A 17,189-nucleotide genomic window follows, 5' to 3' on the forward strand; every position below is an offset into this window, starting at 1 on the left:
GTAGTCACATGTGAGTGTGGGACCAGCCTGTTTGGCTTCTCTGCCCCTCCTACCCATCTTGATGTGGCTGTTTCTTTATGTCCTTAGCTGTGGGACTTCTGTTCAGCTAGATTTCAAGCCGTTCTGAATGATGGTGGTTCTGTAGTTTAATTACAATTTTGATGTGGTTGTGAGAGGATATGAGTACCACATTTACCTACTCTTCTATCTTGACCAGAATCTTAACCTTTTGCATTTTGCTTTTTAATTCGTCATTGTCTGTTCAGTTCAACCAAAGGCTGTGTTGCTTTTTTATTAATGAAAAGTGCTCTAGCCACTGGAAGCTACTTAGGGTAGGAAAAAGCAAAATTAGATCGATATTTTTTTTCTTTTAGGACTGGCAAGCACTTATACTATTTCAAGGGAACTGATGTCAAAGAACAGAAGAAAGGGAACTTGGGCCATAGGCAGTTCTTTGTCAAAGAACTGCTTTGAGAGAATGAGCTCTTTTCTTTGTTCATTCTATGATTTCCTCTCCCTTTTAAAAAAAACTTAAAACTTCTGTCTTGGTTATTTTATAATGTTATTCATTGCTTATAGGAACCTGTTCTGCTAAAGTGATTCTCAATGTGTGAGGCCCTTTTAGGAGGTCCACAAGGTCAAAGCTTTGTTCATAATAATACCAAGATGTTCCATGACTTTTTTACTTACTAATTTTCCAGAGGTTATATGACCTGTGATTTTATTATAGATCAAATGTGGAGGCAGATATGAGAATCTAATAGTTTTCTATTCAGCCAAATATTAAAGCAGTTTTTAAAAACTATAAAGCAATTCTATTCTTCCAAGTTTTTTTTGTTTTGGAGACTATTATTTTCACACAAAACAATATTTATTTAATATGCAGTGTATTTGTTATTGTTGATTTTAAGTAAATTAATAAAAATTTTCAGTTTTAAGTTCTAAAAGGTAAATATCAGTAGGTACAACTCATATAAACAATGTGAAGTGTAAACTTTTTGGTCTTGCAATCAAAAAGTTTGAGAACCTATTATGTTAAAAGTTTGAGAACTGTTGTGTTAAAGGGAGATTTTGTATCTATCCCAGGAGACATTTCTTTTGAGAAAGGAAAAGATAATTGTAGTGATTTGAGTTCTCCCGGAAGTAGACAAGGGTTAAGCACAGGTAGTTTGAGCGATGATCCTGGGGCAGTGGGGCAATTACCAAGTCAGTTACCACTGTAAGCTTTTGGAGCTCACTGGGAGCCAGAAATGCTTGGCAGCTCTGGGGCATTTAGAACTGTGGGTAACAGGCTGATATATTTATGTATCAGCTCTTCCCCCCTTGAATGAGTGGTGTTGCTAGGGACATGAGCATTTCTGAACTTCTGGTAAGCCCTGCACAGAGCCAAAGCACCTTCCCCACCAGAGAAAACCTTCAGGCAGAGAGTTGCAGGTGTTTGTGGTAAGCAGCCTTCAGAGTGTAGGAATGAACGCAGAGGGAATATGGTTTTGTTCTGACTGTGTTTGCTATAAGCCTTGTGTTTTCTGTTGGTGGGGTGTGTGTGGGTGGGTTTTCAGATCTGTGTATATCCTTGCCTTTTATTTTTCACGGCTTCCTGCATTTCCATAGCCTTTGACTTAGTTCTTAAATTGGATGCTATCCCTACCCTAAATACTAGAAATCCTTTAAAAAAACCTCTTGTCTTTTCAAGGTGTGCATGGGTATAATAGTATTCTTCTTAAATTATTAGACTGAAGGTGTGTCATGTGGAGTGTATTGTTCCTTGCAATTCAAAGACTCTTCCTGGTCACCGCTCAGTGTTTGCCTAAGTTCCTCATTCAGGTTTAAAAAACAAGTAAAATTTATTACTTTTAAGGAAATAGTTGAAAAGGCTGTATGTAACTTGTTTATGGGCTGCGAGATCACCTATTTACTGTGTTTTTGTTGTATGCTTAACACAGGTAAAGTGCTTTGAAAGAGTTAGAAATAGGAAATAATGGCCCTGCTAGAAATGTAAAATATCTGAACAGTGGTGAGGATGGGGGGAAGCCAGTGGCAGAAAAGGGAAATTCTGAAACAACAACAACAACAACAGTACAATGACAGCCCATTAGATTGTATTATATTTTACCTGCATTTAATGATCTGAAGTTTCTCTGATGGTTTAAGAATGTAGTAAGATAATGAGCAGAACCAAGTCATGTTACAGAGTCATGAGGTGTCACTTCAAGTACAAGATATAGGGGAGATAACTAATAGCCTGGAAGTTAAGAGGCCTAATTTTGAAGTTATATGTTATAACTTAGATGTTTAATTTTTCTGACCATAGTTTTATTATTTGGCCATAGTATGTATGTATGTATGTATATATATACTGTGGCCGAATTATTTATATATATATATATATATATATATATATATATCCATACATATATATGTATGTATGTATGTAAGTAGATTGTCAGCTGTATAGGCCTGGGAGAGAATCTCCCTTCTGAAATCCCACCAGTGTAAAGGCCCTGAGATAGAAACCTACTTGGCAGTAAGAACAACAAGAGGCCACTGTGGACAGACTGGTGTATGTGAGGAAGGAAGGATAGTAGGAGTTAATATTAGAGAAGTAAGTGGAAGGAGCAGGAAGAAAGTGTTTGGGGCTTTGTATGCCTTTGCAATGACTTGGGTTTTATTTTGAGGAAGGTGGAAAACCATTGGAGGGATATAAGCAAAGTGTGACCTAATATTATGTACATTTTATAATAGGATCACTCTAGCTCCTATGCGGGGTATAAGCTGTAAAAGGTGGAAGCAGGCAGATCAAGAGGAAATTGCCTCTAGTTCTGCTTAACTCTTCTAACACATTGTGTGGAAATTATTTAAGGGAGTAAAGGCCAGATAGCTGGGTATAAAATCACTGTTCTAAATATATTGGCCTCTGCAAAGAACACATAATTTGCAATTATCCAGCTTTTTTGGGACAAAAATGAGGAAACACACATTAATTTTTCTTTTAGTAAGAGCTAAATTGTGTGTTATAGTTCAAAGATGATTAAAACTTTAATCAGTAAGATAACTGGAGGATAGACGGGAAATAGAGGACAGTTTTTCAGACAGGATACTGTCCATCTTATACATATTTGAGATTGTTGCCTTTGTGCTCTTTGTGTCTCAATTTCTTCCATTGTTATACAGCGTGGTCTTGTAGATTAAGTGGTGCCCCACTCTATATGTTCCTTCTCCGAGTCTGAGTCTGGGTGAGGGTTAAATGGATAAGTGAGCAAAGGAAGGAGTGCAATTTACGTTCCTACTCTTAGAGCTCAGAGAGGTGAAAAAGCACTTGGCAAACGTGTACTGAGTGTACATTATATAGGAGGCACTACATGTACCCTAGAGGAGATATATGTACGTAGAATTTTCTGGAAACTTTATAGTTGGAGGAAACCTATTTAGTGAAGAGATATAGACCAGAAAGTATTTCATGAAGGATCATTTTGATGAATGGGTAGTATTTAGTTGTTTGTTTGTCTTTACAGTACTTGAGAGATAGTCTATATGCAGTTAATTGAATATTTAAAGTTTATAATTTGAGGAGTTTTGACATGTGAAATTATCATCAGTGTCAAATGAACATTTCTGTCACTCCCCAAAGTTTTCTCATGCCCCTTTGTAATTCATGCCTCCTCCTGTTCTCATCCTGTTTTGGGGAGAACAACATCTTAACAATATTGATTATTCCAAGCCATGAAAATACACCATCTCCTTATTCATTAGGTCTTTATTCCTCTCAGAAATGTTTTAGTTTTCAGTGTGGAGGACTTGGATATTTCTAGTTAGACTTACTCCTGAATATTTTGTTTTTGAATGCTATGAACACTTCTTAAATCTATTTTCCATGTGTTTGCTGCTAGTATATAAAAACGTAATTAAGTTTTTACATTATATAATTGTATTTTCTAATCTTGTTCTAGTAGTTGTTTTGAAGATGCTTTGGGATTTTGTATATAAGCAATTACTTCATTTGCAAGTAGACAGTGTTCTTGTTCCTCCCCTTCCATCTGTCTCCCCACTTTACTGCAGTGACTCGAGTCTCCAGTGCAGTGTCGAATAGGAGTGGGGTAGTTGGCATCCTTGCCTTTTTCATTCTGAAGGGGAAAGTGTTCAGTCTTTCACCCCTAAGTGTGACATAAGCTGTAGGTCTTCTGTAGATGCCCTTTTTCTGATAGAGGACATTCTTTAGTAAGCCTTGTTTGATGTTATACCCAGAAAGCCAATAGATAAATTAGAATACTGAAATAAATCTAAATAATCTAAAAGAAGAGAGGGGAGTGATGCAAGATAGGAACTAAAAACATAGAGGTGAAACAGAACAGTGTAGATCTAAATCTAACAATTTCAGCAGTTGCAGTAATGTTAAATGTCTAAACACAGCAATAAAAAGGCAGAGATTGTCAGAGATCCTAAAAAAAGTGAGGCTCAGCTAAATGACTGTAAGAGTCAAAACTTGAAATATACAGACACAGATGAATTGAAAGAAACACATGGAAAAATGTATACCATTCATACAGTGAGCATAGAGCTGCAATGACAGTGTTAACATCAGATAAAGGACTTTTAAGACAGAGTATATCAGAAATTTTAAAAACATTTGATAAAGGCATAATCTATGAAGACATAATTTATAAATGTGAATGTGACTAATAACAGAGCTTCAAAATACCAGAAGCAAAAACTGATAAAAATCTGTGAAGAACATTGCAATACATTATCAAATGTCTTGATGTAATTGATATTAGACAACCCTATACCAAACAACTGTAGAATACCTATTCTTTTCAAATGTGCACATTCACCAAGACACAGCACATGTTGAGCTACAAAACAAGTCTCAATAAATATGTAAAGATTGAGTAATTTGCATGAAGTCACACAACACAGGCTTGCCTCTTCCCACCTGTGGTGATTAGTGAGAATTAAATAGTGAAACAGTAGTCTGGACTGCAGTGACTGAGTTGGAGTAGAGAAACTTGAGATTTGTAGCTGTCTGAAGTAAATCTTACGTGAATTTGGGTACAGCTATGTTGGCTGGCACCAAAATTGAGGCATAGACTCTGTGTAGTTCTTCCACTTGTCTTTTTGAAGCCCCTTTCTGTTTTCAGCTCACTCTTACTGTGTACCCCACACCTAAGTGCTAGGTTCTGTCTTCTAGGGTTGACCCTTGTCTTTTCCTTTTTCTGTTTCAGTCAAGATGCCTCTTCCCTACTCTTGTAGATGACCTGATGAAAAAAAATTTATGCTGAGGAATTAAGTGATAGATTAATCTTAGAAATATGCCTCACTGATACTGCTCTTTCTCATCCAGTCTGATCTTTTAAAAATGCATGTTTGATTGGGATTGTATGGGGCAAATATTTTTTGCCAGAGAGGGAATATAGACGGAACTAGCATAGGCACAAATCATTTATATCTGCCTTTCTTTAACTTTCACCATTGAAGTTAAACTCTCTTAAGGGCTCACCAAAGCAGTAAAACCTTTCTCTGGAGAGTTGTCACAATATCCAAATTCCAGATGTGGAAAACCCTCTATTACTGATCTTGACATATGTGCTGGTTTTATAGACAGTGCATATGAAGTTGTGTTATTTGGGGTATTGTTCAGTTGCACTAACAGACAATGGAGGAAAAAAACCCTGAGAGTTCTAAACCAGAGAGATTTCTTTCTCTTAGGCAGTGAAAGTGCAAGCTGATAGTGACTAGCTGTGTTCCACAGGTCATTCATATGTCCATGCACGTTCTAATTTGCCTTTTCCAGGGCCCCGTTAGTTTAAGTTCATTTTCAGAAACAGAGTACAGAACTGGATGTTGGAGAATTTGATGAATTACCTTCAAATTGTGTTTAAGTTGCTGGATATACAAGCTAATAATTATTTATTTTGTTCTTATATTTTAGGCTTCAACTCCATATAGCATAGATTCAGATTCTTTGGGAATGGAGTGTATAATTTCGGGAAGTGCCTCTCCAACTCTGGCAATCAACACTGTGACTAACAAAGTAATTACATTTTTAAAAACACTTTTGAAATGTCATTATTACATTTAATTTGCTTTTAAAATAACAATAGAGTTCTATATGGTTGAGTTTAAAGGTGATATGAATTTGGCTAGGCCATATATGACAGCATGGAAGCTGAATCTATAGTGTTCTGGGGTATGCATAAGTTTAAGTTAGAAGAAAATTTTTCTCTGGAAAAATTGGAAGAGTTTATTGGGAAGTTCCCATTTTCATTGATAGAATTTTTGAGCCAGCATTTTATTGTATCAGTTTGTTTCAAATCATTGATTACCCATGTAAATGTATGAAAAAAAGATCGTCAAACTCCCAAGGAGTCAACAGAATCAAAGTAACTTGGACAAACTCCTAGAGTTCATGGGAACAGTGGTCGACCTAGTTCAAGATACTCAGGTCTAGTGACATGCCCAGAATTAGTGTAGGGTAGTTTGCTGCATTTCTCTCTTTGTTTGTTTGTTTGTTTGTTTGTTTGTTTTTTGAAGCAAGAGTCAAAACTTTGTGTCAACTCATTAGATACCTAGTGGGATACAAATGTCTCTTCTTTACAAGGTAATTTCATAACCTCATATCTCAAAACCCTAAAAAAGGCTCCAGGAGGTTCATGAAGTAACTCAGTCCTGTGCATCTGTCTGTTCCCTCCTGTACTAGTCTGTAGGCACCTTGAACCATACGCTTCTCACACCCATGCTCCCTTTGAGGCTTGCTCTCACCCTCTCCTTTCACCTGCTTTCCCTGGCCCTTGCTTTATCCTGTCTCTCACCCTTCACTTGCTCACGATGCACATAAATACAAATTTGCACATAGGAATTTTATTTGTAGAAAGGTAAAGAATAAATAGAAGACATTAGAATGACTAATCAGATTTCCGGTTTAGAAATGAAACCACCAGCTGAGGTGTAAAGTGATTTTTTTTCCAAGTAGCAGTCTGTGGGATGATTTCATCAAAATCATTTACGGGAGGGGTGTGTGTGTGGGGGGGTGGGTAATTCCCAGATTCCACTATAGGCCTGTCACATAAGTTACTTCATCCTTGTGGATAGGGCCCAATAATCTGTACTTTGAAAGTCATCCCTAATGATGTCAAGCTTAACCAGAGAATTTCCGGTGAAGCAAGTGTGTTGTAATCAGAAATATCCAAAACTAGTCTCTGCCATAGTCCAAGTAGGAGATAGGCCTAAACATAGACAATTGGGGCCGTCAGGAAACAATTAGGAAATAGTAATGCCAGAACTTCCTGACCAAATATAAGAGTCAAAGAAGCTGGAGGTTTTGGACTTCTGCTTCCAGATATAATGGAATAGCTAGAATCAGCTTAACCCTTATGCCTGTCTGTGTAAAATCCTACCCCACCACCCATAAAAAAAGTGGAGGGAGGCATTGGGGAACTAAACAATCAAGATTTCGTTGTCCAGTCCAGGAGCTCAGGAAAAAGGAAATACATTGAGATAAACCCTGAAAATTTTCCCTTGGGACATTTACCAATTTTCAGTGCATGGCATAGAAGCTGAACACAGAGCAGCAGCCTAAAGCAGTCTTTGAGCTAGGGAAACAAAAATGGGAGTTTGGTGACACCAAGCAGTCAGGGCCTGAGGAATAAGATCCTGAGAAATCTCAGAAGTGAGCTCATTTTTTTTTGTAAGCAACATCCACTTAAGGCATTTGCTAACTTCCTAATCTGTGTGTGCTTGGGCTCAGACACAGACAAATCAAATAGATTTTTCCACTAGCCAGAATTTAGCAATCTTACAAAGAAGAGAAAGACAGAAATTGTAGTTTGTGGGTCTTTTTTTAATCCTCACCTGGGGACATGCTTACTGATTTTAGAGAAATGGGGAGGGAGGGAGAAAAACATCGATAGGTTGCTTCTCACACAAGGCCCAATGGGGAGTGAACCTACAACCTTTCTATTTAGGGGATGACACTCCAACCAACTGGACCACACCAGTCAGGGCTATAGTTTGCGAATCTTTAAGACAGAGGGGGAGCCATGGTAAACACCAAGGCTTTCAAGTTGATACCTCAGAAGGGTTATGTTCTGTGAGTAAGAGCAAATCAAAATAGATTAGTCTTATCCTGGCCAGTGTGGCTCATTTGGTCGAGGCATCATCCTATATACATACCAAAAGGTTGTGGGTGCAATTCCTGATTAGGGCGCATACCTGGGGTTGCAAGTTCTGTCTCTGATCAGGGTGTGTATGGGAAGCAACTGATTGATGTTTCTTTCTCACACTGATGTTCCTGTTTCTTCACCTTCCTCCCTCTCTAAAAGGGATAAAAAAAGTGCTCGGGTGGGAATTTAAAAAAAGAAAAGGCTAGTCTTATTGTTATTAGGGTGGTATGCTGATATTCTTCTACTTGCCAAAATCAAACAAAATCTTTTTTGTGAGAAGATAACATCACCCTGAGCTTTCGTAAGTAACTTTTTATAAGTAAGGTCTCACCTTCAATCCATATTTTCAGACATTCTGGGAAACAGGGCCAAGTAATTAAATATCAAGGTGGGGGGCGAGGAGTATAAACATCCACAAGTAATCTGTGTTCAAGAAATAGATGAATTATTGAAAATTTATCAGATTTGTAATCTGTATGGAAGAATGAAAAGGAAACTGTAGAACTGAAAAAAATAATAACTGAAATTAAGAATTTGGAGGATGTTTTAAGAGATTAGACATATCAGACGAGAGAGTTAGTGAACTGGAAGATAGATCAATAGAAAATACAGATTGAAACACAAAGAAAGAAAAAACTATGAAAAATTTAGAAAATCTTAAGAAAGAACTGGGATGTGGGGAAAGGTCTAACAAACTTGGCAGGAAAAAGGAATAGAGAAGCAGCAATATTTTCATTTTTTTAAACTGAAAAAGTTAACCATACAGATTCAAGGAAGTTCTAAGAACCTCAGGAAGGATTAATGAAAAGAAAATCATGTTTGGCAAATAAAAAATTAAACTGCTAGAAAACAAAGATAAAGGAGAAATCTTAAAATCGGAGGTGAAAAAAACCAGGCAACTTCAGAGGAGCAAGAATAAACTAGACACCAGAATGAAGTTTCATGTTTTTTAAAAAAGATATTTATTCATCTATCTATCTATCTATCTATCTATCTATCTATCTATCTATCTATCTATCTTTAGGGGCAGGGAGGGAGAAAGAGAGGGATTGAAACATCAACATGTAGTTCTGTCTAGTGCACCCCTTACTGGGAACCTGGTCCACAACCCAGGCGTGTGCCCTGACTGGGAATTGAACCAGCTGTGCTTTGGTTCACAGCCCTGCGCTCAGTCCACTGGGCCACACCGGCCAGCGCCCAGAATGAAATTTGTATAGTGCTGAAAGGAAATATCTGCCAACCCAGAAGTCAGTTAGAATTTCTGTAAAATATGAAGGTTTAAATAAGCAAGTTTTTACAAAAATAAAATCTGAGAGATATGTTATTAGTATGTCAGTATTAAAAGATTAAAGGTAGGTTATTTTTCGGATGAAAGGGAAAATTGTCTTGTGAGGGAAGGAGTGAAGACCACCAGAAGACTATGCGTGTTCAGTAAAAATCTAAGTATGAGTTGATTGTTTTAAACAACAGTGCCATTGTATACCATAATGCCTTTGGGTCTAAAGTACTGTAGAAGTTAAGTAACATGATAAGGCAGGAGAAAATACATGCAGTTAATGGAAAGTGGTAAAACTCCTCCTAACGTTCAGGGAGTGTTGTAAAATCTAGGGCAGTTCTTAGTATTTCAGTATACATCAGAATTATAAAGAGGGCTGTTAAAACCCATTTTGCTGTCTGTTCCAATCTTCCCAGTCCCCACCCTGAACATTTTTATTTAGTACATCTGGATTGGGTCTCAAAATGTGCATTTCCAACAAGTTTCCAGATACTGGTCACGTCGCAGTCCGAGTTCCATACCTCACGAACCACTGCTCTAGTTTACTACGAGAATAGTGAAAGAATAATAAATAGCAAGTGAGGAAAAGCAATAAAGTCCTTGGTTAATTCAAAAGCAGGCAAAGAAAGTGGAAAAATGAACAAAAAGATGTAAACACAGGAAAACAAGTACTATTTAAATCTAATTGTGTTAGGAAATATAATTAAATTTAAATGCACTAAACATTTAATTTAAAAGCCAAAGATTGTCAGACTGGATAAGAAAACAAAGCCCAACAATGTGCTGTTCATAAGAGATATATTTTAAATGAAGGGCTCAGCACAAATAAAAACATTTTATTTTGAAAAGGGATCATTTTAGTAAGAAACTATAACAGTGCTAAATTTGTATATGCCTAATAATAGCTTTGGATGCTGAGAGAACTAAAAAGAGAAATGGACAAATCCTTCACGAAATAGGTAGATTCGAACACGTCTCTTTACTGTTCATAGAAGAAGCAGGTCAAAATCAGAACATGACAAATCAAATAAATTTCATTAAAGACACAGAAGAGTTGAACCACAAAATTAGAGAATTTGACCCAATTGATTCATACAGGATGTTGTACCCTATACTTGTAGAATGTACATATTTGAAGTGCACATGGAATGCTTACGAAAATTGGTAATGCAATACTGGTTTATGCTAGACCATAAGGAAGTCTCAGTTAATTTTGGAAAACTTATATATACTGTTAATATATTATACAGTATATATTTCCCAATAAAGTGGAGTTAAGGTAGAAATACTAGCAAATAGATAATCAGAAAATTCACCAAGCTTGCCAATTTAGCAGTATAGTTATAAATAACCCAGGGGGCAAGGGAGAATTATACTAGAAGTTAGACAATACTTTGAATTGATAAAAAACAAATATGAAATGTCAAAACCCAGTGGGATGCTGTTAGAGTAGTGGTCTTGAATGTATGTGCTGGAATAGACCAAAGATTGAATATTAACAATGTAAGCATCTAGAGAAAGAAAAACAAAATAAATCTGAAGAATGAAGAAATAAAAATAATAGAAGTTAACAAAATAGAAAGCACATATATAGCAGCAAAAGTCAACAAATGAGGTTGGTTTTTTTGTAAAGATTAATAAAGTTGATTGGGGACCTCTGTTTCCAACCAAGGTGGAATAACTAGAGTCAACTGAATATTATATATACAAATGGTTTTTCAGAGATTGGACTTTGAGAACAGTGATTCCTGAGAAATGGTGAACAAACAAGTCGAGCTCTGTGATTGTCTTAGCTTACTGTCTGGAGAATGTTTCCAAGGCGCAGAAGTCTCCTTGAATCAAGGAGGTGGAGCTGGAGGATCATGGGATTCAAGGTGGCTAGAGCTCACTGGGCAGGCAGCACCCCGGAGAGGGGAGAGCTGCAACAGATAGAATTCCAGAGATACACAGAGGGTACCCCTTGCAACTGGGTACTTCTCAGTGCATGAGTAAGGAAGCTACCAGAGTCTAGGGAGAGGACCACCTAAAGAATCAGTGTGGACAATCATTGAATCTCATATAGGACCAGGCCTGGTTTCTGTTCCCATCAGAATGAAATCTTTTGTAATTCATAGGCCATTAGGCAAAGTACGCAGGCTTTTGCCTCAGTAATGGAACGAAATTAGCCCTAGACTAAAACGCTGCTTTATTCTACCTACACACTTTAAAAGCAAAACTCAGTAGGATCGAACTTTTTAAGTAATTCTATTTTTAAAATTTAAAATTTTTTTCAGATGCGACCATCAAATTCACCCCTTTACCCTGGCTGGTGTGGCTCAGTGAATTGAACTCATGCCTGCGAAACAAGGGGTCACTGGTTGGATTCCCAGTCAGGGCACGTGCCTGGGTGGCAGGCCAGGTCCCCAGTGGGGGTGTGCAAGAGGCAACCACACATTTATGCTTCCCTCTCTCCTTCCCTTCCCCTCTGTCTATAAACAAACAAACAAACAAATAAATCTTTTTAAAAAACCTCACCCTTTTAAAGTTTATAGTTCAGTGGTTTTTGGTGTATTCATAGGGTTGTGCAACCATTAGCCACCATCTATTTCCAAAATGTTTTTATTACTTCCCTTCTCCCCAAAACCAACCCTTTAAACATTAACATTCATTCCCTGTTCTATCCATCCATTGATACACATTAACATACTTTCTAACTCTATGGATTTGCCTAATCTGGAAACTTCATATAAATGGAATCATATAACACGTGACTTTATGTCCAGATTTTTTCACAAACATGTTTTCTAGGTTCATCCAGTTGTAGCATGTATCAGTACTTCATTGCTGTTGTCAGATCATTTAACTGTCCCCAGTGAAACTGTAGAACATTTGTCAGAATATAAAAATATCCAGCACTTAAAATGTAAGATTCACAATGGTCTGGCATCTGGTAAAAAAATTATTAGGCAGGTAAGTAAGTAGTAAAAACCAACCCCTATTGAGAAGAAAATTAGTCAATTAGAATTCAACCCAGAAATGACAATGATGATATAAAATCAGTAGGAAAAGACTCTAAAACAGTTATCATAAGCTGATGTAATGGAAACAATTTAAATGTCTCATCAGTGAATGAATGGATGAAGAAGATGTGGCGAGGGTTATGTGTAATAATGTACAGTGGAATATTTTTACCTCTGCAAAAGAAGGAAATTCTGCCGTTTGTGACAATGTGGATGGATCTTGAGGGCATTATGCTAAGTGAGTGAGTCAGGCAGAGAAAGACATGCACTGTGGGATACCACTTGTATGCGGAATCTCAAAAGGTCGAACTCAAAGAAATAGTAGCATCTTGGTTACTGGGGCTTGGGCTGTGGGGGAAGCAGGGAGGTATTGGTCAGAGGGCGCAGGCTTTCAGTTATAAGACGATTAAGTTTTGAGGATCTAATGTACAGCATCATAGTAATACTGTGTTATATACGTGAATGTTAGTTAAGACAATAGATTTTAGATATTCTCACCACAAAGAAGAAATGGTAATTATGTGAGGTGATCAGCTAATGCTATCGTGGTAATCATTTCTCAATACGTAAGTGCATCAAATGGACAGATTGTACACTTTAAATTTACACAATGTTTTATGCCAATTATCTCAATAAAACTGGAAAGAAAAAGCTCTTATGTTCCATAAAAAAGCTAAAGGACATGTTGAACATGCGTGTACATATATGAAAGATCCATGTAGACACACAAAAGACCCAAATTAAATTCCATACAATAAAAATTATGAGTTGAAAAATACACTTAATGGGATTAACAGTAGGTTAGACACTATAGAAGGAAAGATTAGTGAATTTGAAGATAAAGCAGTTGAAATTATCCAGATTGAAACACACAGCAAAGACTGTTCAAAAAGTAAATAGAGCATTAGTGAGCTCTGGGGACAACTTAAAGCAACCTAATATATTTGTAATTGAAGTTTGTGATGGAAATCTGGGTCTATACAAAGGAATAACTACATGGATGTACATAAAACTAAAAAATTTTAAATCTCTTTCAAGATTGTTTAAAGCAAAAAATATATTGTGGGTTTATAACACATAGAAGTAAAACTCAGGGTGGAGCAAAAGTAGGTTTACACTTGTGAGTGCATGAAACAGTTTATTCTTGTACTGTAGTTTTACTCACTGCAGTATTTTCCGTATGAACGACTGTAAACCTACTTTTGTCCCACCCCGAACTCTGTATGACAATAGAGTTTGGGCAAGGAGAGGAGGAATTCAGAAATGTTGTGAAAGATACAACATTAAGTTTGGGAAGACGGAAGCAAAGCTGTCATTATTCACAGATGACGTGATTGTTTATATGGAAAGGTAGAAAGAATCTGAAGATAAACTCTTAGAATTAATAAGTGAATTTGGCAAGGTTTGATATAAGATCAACATTTGATTTTAGAAATTAATGGTATTTCTGTATACTATGCATAGACAAGAAGGAAATAAAATTAAAGAGAGAACACTTATCTCAGCATTCAGATACCACATATGTAGGGTTAAATGAAAAATGAACTCTGCAGTGAAAACTCCAAAAAATTACTGAAGTAAAACAAAGGAGATATAGGTAAATGGATATATAGTTTTCATAGATATTATTGTAAAGAAATCTATTTCTCTTAAGTCTACAGATTTAATGTGATCCCAATAAAAATTTCATGATGCTTTTTGGGGAAATAAAGAATGACCAGCTGATTATAAAATATAAATGGGGATCCAAATGGCAAACAGTAGTTGAAGACATTATTGAAAAAGATAAAAGAGGATTTATACTTCCAAATATCAAGAGTTAACCTGCAATAATTGAAAGGGTGATATTGGTATAAGAGTAGGCAGACGTATGGACCAGAATTTAGTGACACCTCTCAGCAAATGTTGCTGGATTAATGGAAAATCATATTTTCCATTCACAAAAATCAGTTCCAGACATAAATATAAAGGATAAAATGATAAAGTCCTCAATTTCATGAAAATAAATAAAATGAATGTTAAAAAACAAGGAAGAAGTAAAGATTAAGAATTGATAATGCAGTAGGAAACAAAGCTTTGTGTGATCCTTTAGCTAAGTTTACTGCAGAAGGATGGACAAGGATACATTGTATGATCACGTTTATACTTAGTTAAAAAATGGGAAACCCGTTCAGTCCTGTTAGAGGATTGCATAGTGGTTGCTCGTGGCAGAAGAACCGGGTGCATAATGCCTGGTTGGTGAATGACAGTTAGGATAGTGGATTAGTGGTCTTCTGGAGATGGTTTATGTCAGCAGTTCTGTGGTTTGTGGTCACCTGGGTAACCAAGACGCATTTAGGGGTTCTTTGAGGTCAAAATTATTTTTATGATCATATTTCAGTATTATTTCATTTTTCCTTTATTTTTGTATTTTCACTGATGCAGCAAAAACGATAATATGTTAAGGCTAGCACAAATCAGGGCAGTGCCTTCTAACTACTGGGTATTTCACTGCCACACACTTCAAATTTTAAAAAAATACTCGTTTTATTTAAGAATATCTCTGAAACAGGGAAAATTGGTTTATTAAGTCATGGCCTTTAAGCATACATCTTTTTAATATTCTGTGTGATGAAGTGGAAGTAAGTATAAAGCCCTTAACACTACGCATTGAAGAACAAAGGCTCAAGGAGCAGCATGTGTGTGATTATTTGAGTTGGATGTTGAACCGACTGCTTTGTTCATGGATCATTGTTTTTACTTGAAAGAACAACTGAAACTGATTGTTTAGATTTGGGTATTTGGCAGAAGTTTTCTTGAAAACATACAAAGTGAGTCTGTCACTTCAGGGAAAACAATTAACAATATTTCTGGCCTGTGATAAAATACGAGCTTTTTAGCAAAAAATAGAAGTTAGGAAAACTTATATTCACCACAGCAAGTCTGATAGCTTCCCAGTTTTTACAGACTTTTCTAATGAGATTATTGGTAGTATTTACAAACATGCGACATTTTGATGTTGTGTAATGAAACGTGTCAATATTTGTCAGGTCTGCATAACTTAGTGAACCATTATTTTCCAAATAACTAATGTGTAATATTGCAAAATCATGCATGGGTAAATTATTCACTCAAAGTACAAATTAGAACAGTGGATTTCATGCAACAGAGTATTACATATTTATTGACATCATTTCACATTCCACATTGTTACGTGTCACTTTTGGTATAGTATCTAAAAAGACTCTCCACAATTATCTGAAAAGTCTATTAAAATATATGTGGTGATGCTAGGTTTTCTTTCTGTACTTCCACCTGAACAACGTACTGCAAACAGACAATACGGAAACAGGAGAACCCAGCTGTCTGCTGTTAAGTTAAGCCAGGCATTTAGACTTATAAAAATGTCATGTAACAGTGGCACTCTTAATTTTACTTACTTATTGGGAGAAACTACTTCTTATGTCAAGACATATTTGGGTTTGTAATTGTTATTGTAAAATTCAGTAATACATTTAAAATTTTTGAGTTTTTGTAACCTGCCAGTTTCTGACAGCTATAGCAACATAAACAAAAGCTCCTTGACATCTCAATTTTTAGGGCTGGAAGAGGGTTCTAAGATCAGAGTTTGAGGACTGCTGTTCTGTGCTTTGATCTAGATGGTTATATGAGTATGCCCATTTTGTACTTAATAAACTAGTAATTTGTGTACTTCACTCTATTACATTTTAGTAAAAATGTTTATTTTCCTTCCAAATAAGATAAGCTATGAGGATCTGCCCAGTGATGATGGAAAGTGTTTCAGATGTGAGTGATAGGTACTTGAGCAGAGACAGGAGAGAATGAGCAGCCAAGAAAATGACTGCAGGACACTTGTGATTGTTGGGATTGTGTTGTATTTTACAGTGCTTCAATTTTTCCTACAAGCCCATAGGTTGAATTCTTTTTTTTTTTTTAGTGAAATTTATACTGGAAGTATGTACCAGAAAAAAAATCATTGCCAGTTTGCTTTATTCCTTATTTTTTTTAATTATAGGATTCTCCCCTTCTCCAGGCCACCCAGTGGGTATCTGAAACAACTGATAGTCCCAAACCCTGTATGGGCTGTGTTTCTTCCTACGTGTACATACTGTGATCAAGTTTAACTTATAAATTAGGCACAGTGAGAGATTAACAACACCACTAATAAAATAGAACAATTATAACAACTTACTGGAATAAAGTTATGTGAATGTGGTTTCTCAAAACACCTTATATACCTAGACTGTATGTACAGTATGGATGTGTTGGATAAAGGGGTGATTCACCTCACAGGTGAGACAGCATGAGATTTCATGCTACTCAGAACAGCACGCAGTTTAAAACTTACGAATTTCTCACGTAGAAGTTTGGGAATTCCCCATTTAAACTTTTTGGACTGTGGTTGACTACAAGTAACTGAAACTGGGTGGGGAGAAGACCTACTGTACTCTTTTCCCTTATTGGTTCTTAGACATGTAATTGTTCCTAGCTGATGTGAGTTTGAGTATGGGGGATTTGAATTTGGTTCTGCCTTAAGTGTAGAAGCATGTATGCTTAGTTTTCAACATACTCAGTCTCTTTTGGTGAGTGTCTGCGAGCAGTGAGCATGACCACATTTTAGTGCAGACAGAAGGGTGGTGATACCTCTGGTTGTTAAGTTCAGCACGGATTTATTAACTGTGTACTGAGAAGAGCACTGTGCTATTTATGGTTACTTACTGGTGACTCAAGGAGCTAACAGTCTAGTAATGAATAAAA

General features: G+C 36.4%; 1 protein-coding gene across 2 annotated transcripts in view; it reads left to right on the plus strand.

Moving 5' to 3' along the window:
• The window catches only part of FOXJ3 (forkhead box J3), a 96,781-nt gene that overhangs the window by 58,986 nt on the left and 20,606 nt on the right, over positions 1 to 17,189 (plus strand). Inside the window, exon 6 of one of the 2 annotated variants that reach the window (XM_037032471.1) lies at positions 5,927 to 6,028. The exons of the other annotated variant lie outside the window; for it this stretch is intronic. Within the exon in view, the coding sequence (XP_036888366.1) occupies positions 5,927 to 6,028 (102 nt within the window). The remainder of the gene's footprint in view (positions 1 to 5,926; positions 6,029 to 17,189) is intronic. 2 annotated transcript variants of the gene reach the window in all.

The sequence above is a fragment of the Sturnira hondurensis genome, unplaced genomic scaffold, assembly GCF_014824575.4.
Source record: "Sturnira hondurensis isolate 20B ecotype Veracruz unplaced genomic scaffold, ASM1482457v3 Scaffold0021490, whole genome shotgun sequence".
Lineage (NCBI taxonomy): Eukaryota > Metazoa > Chordata > Mammalia > Chiroptera > Phyllostomidae > Sturnira > Sturnira hondurensis.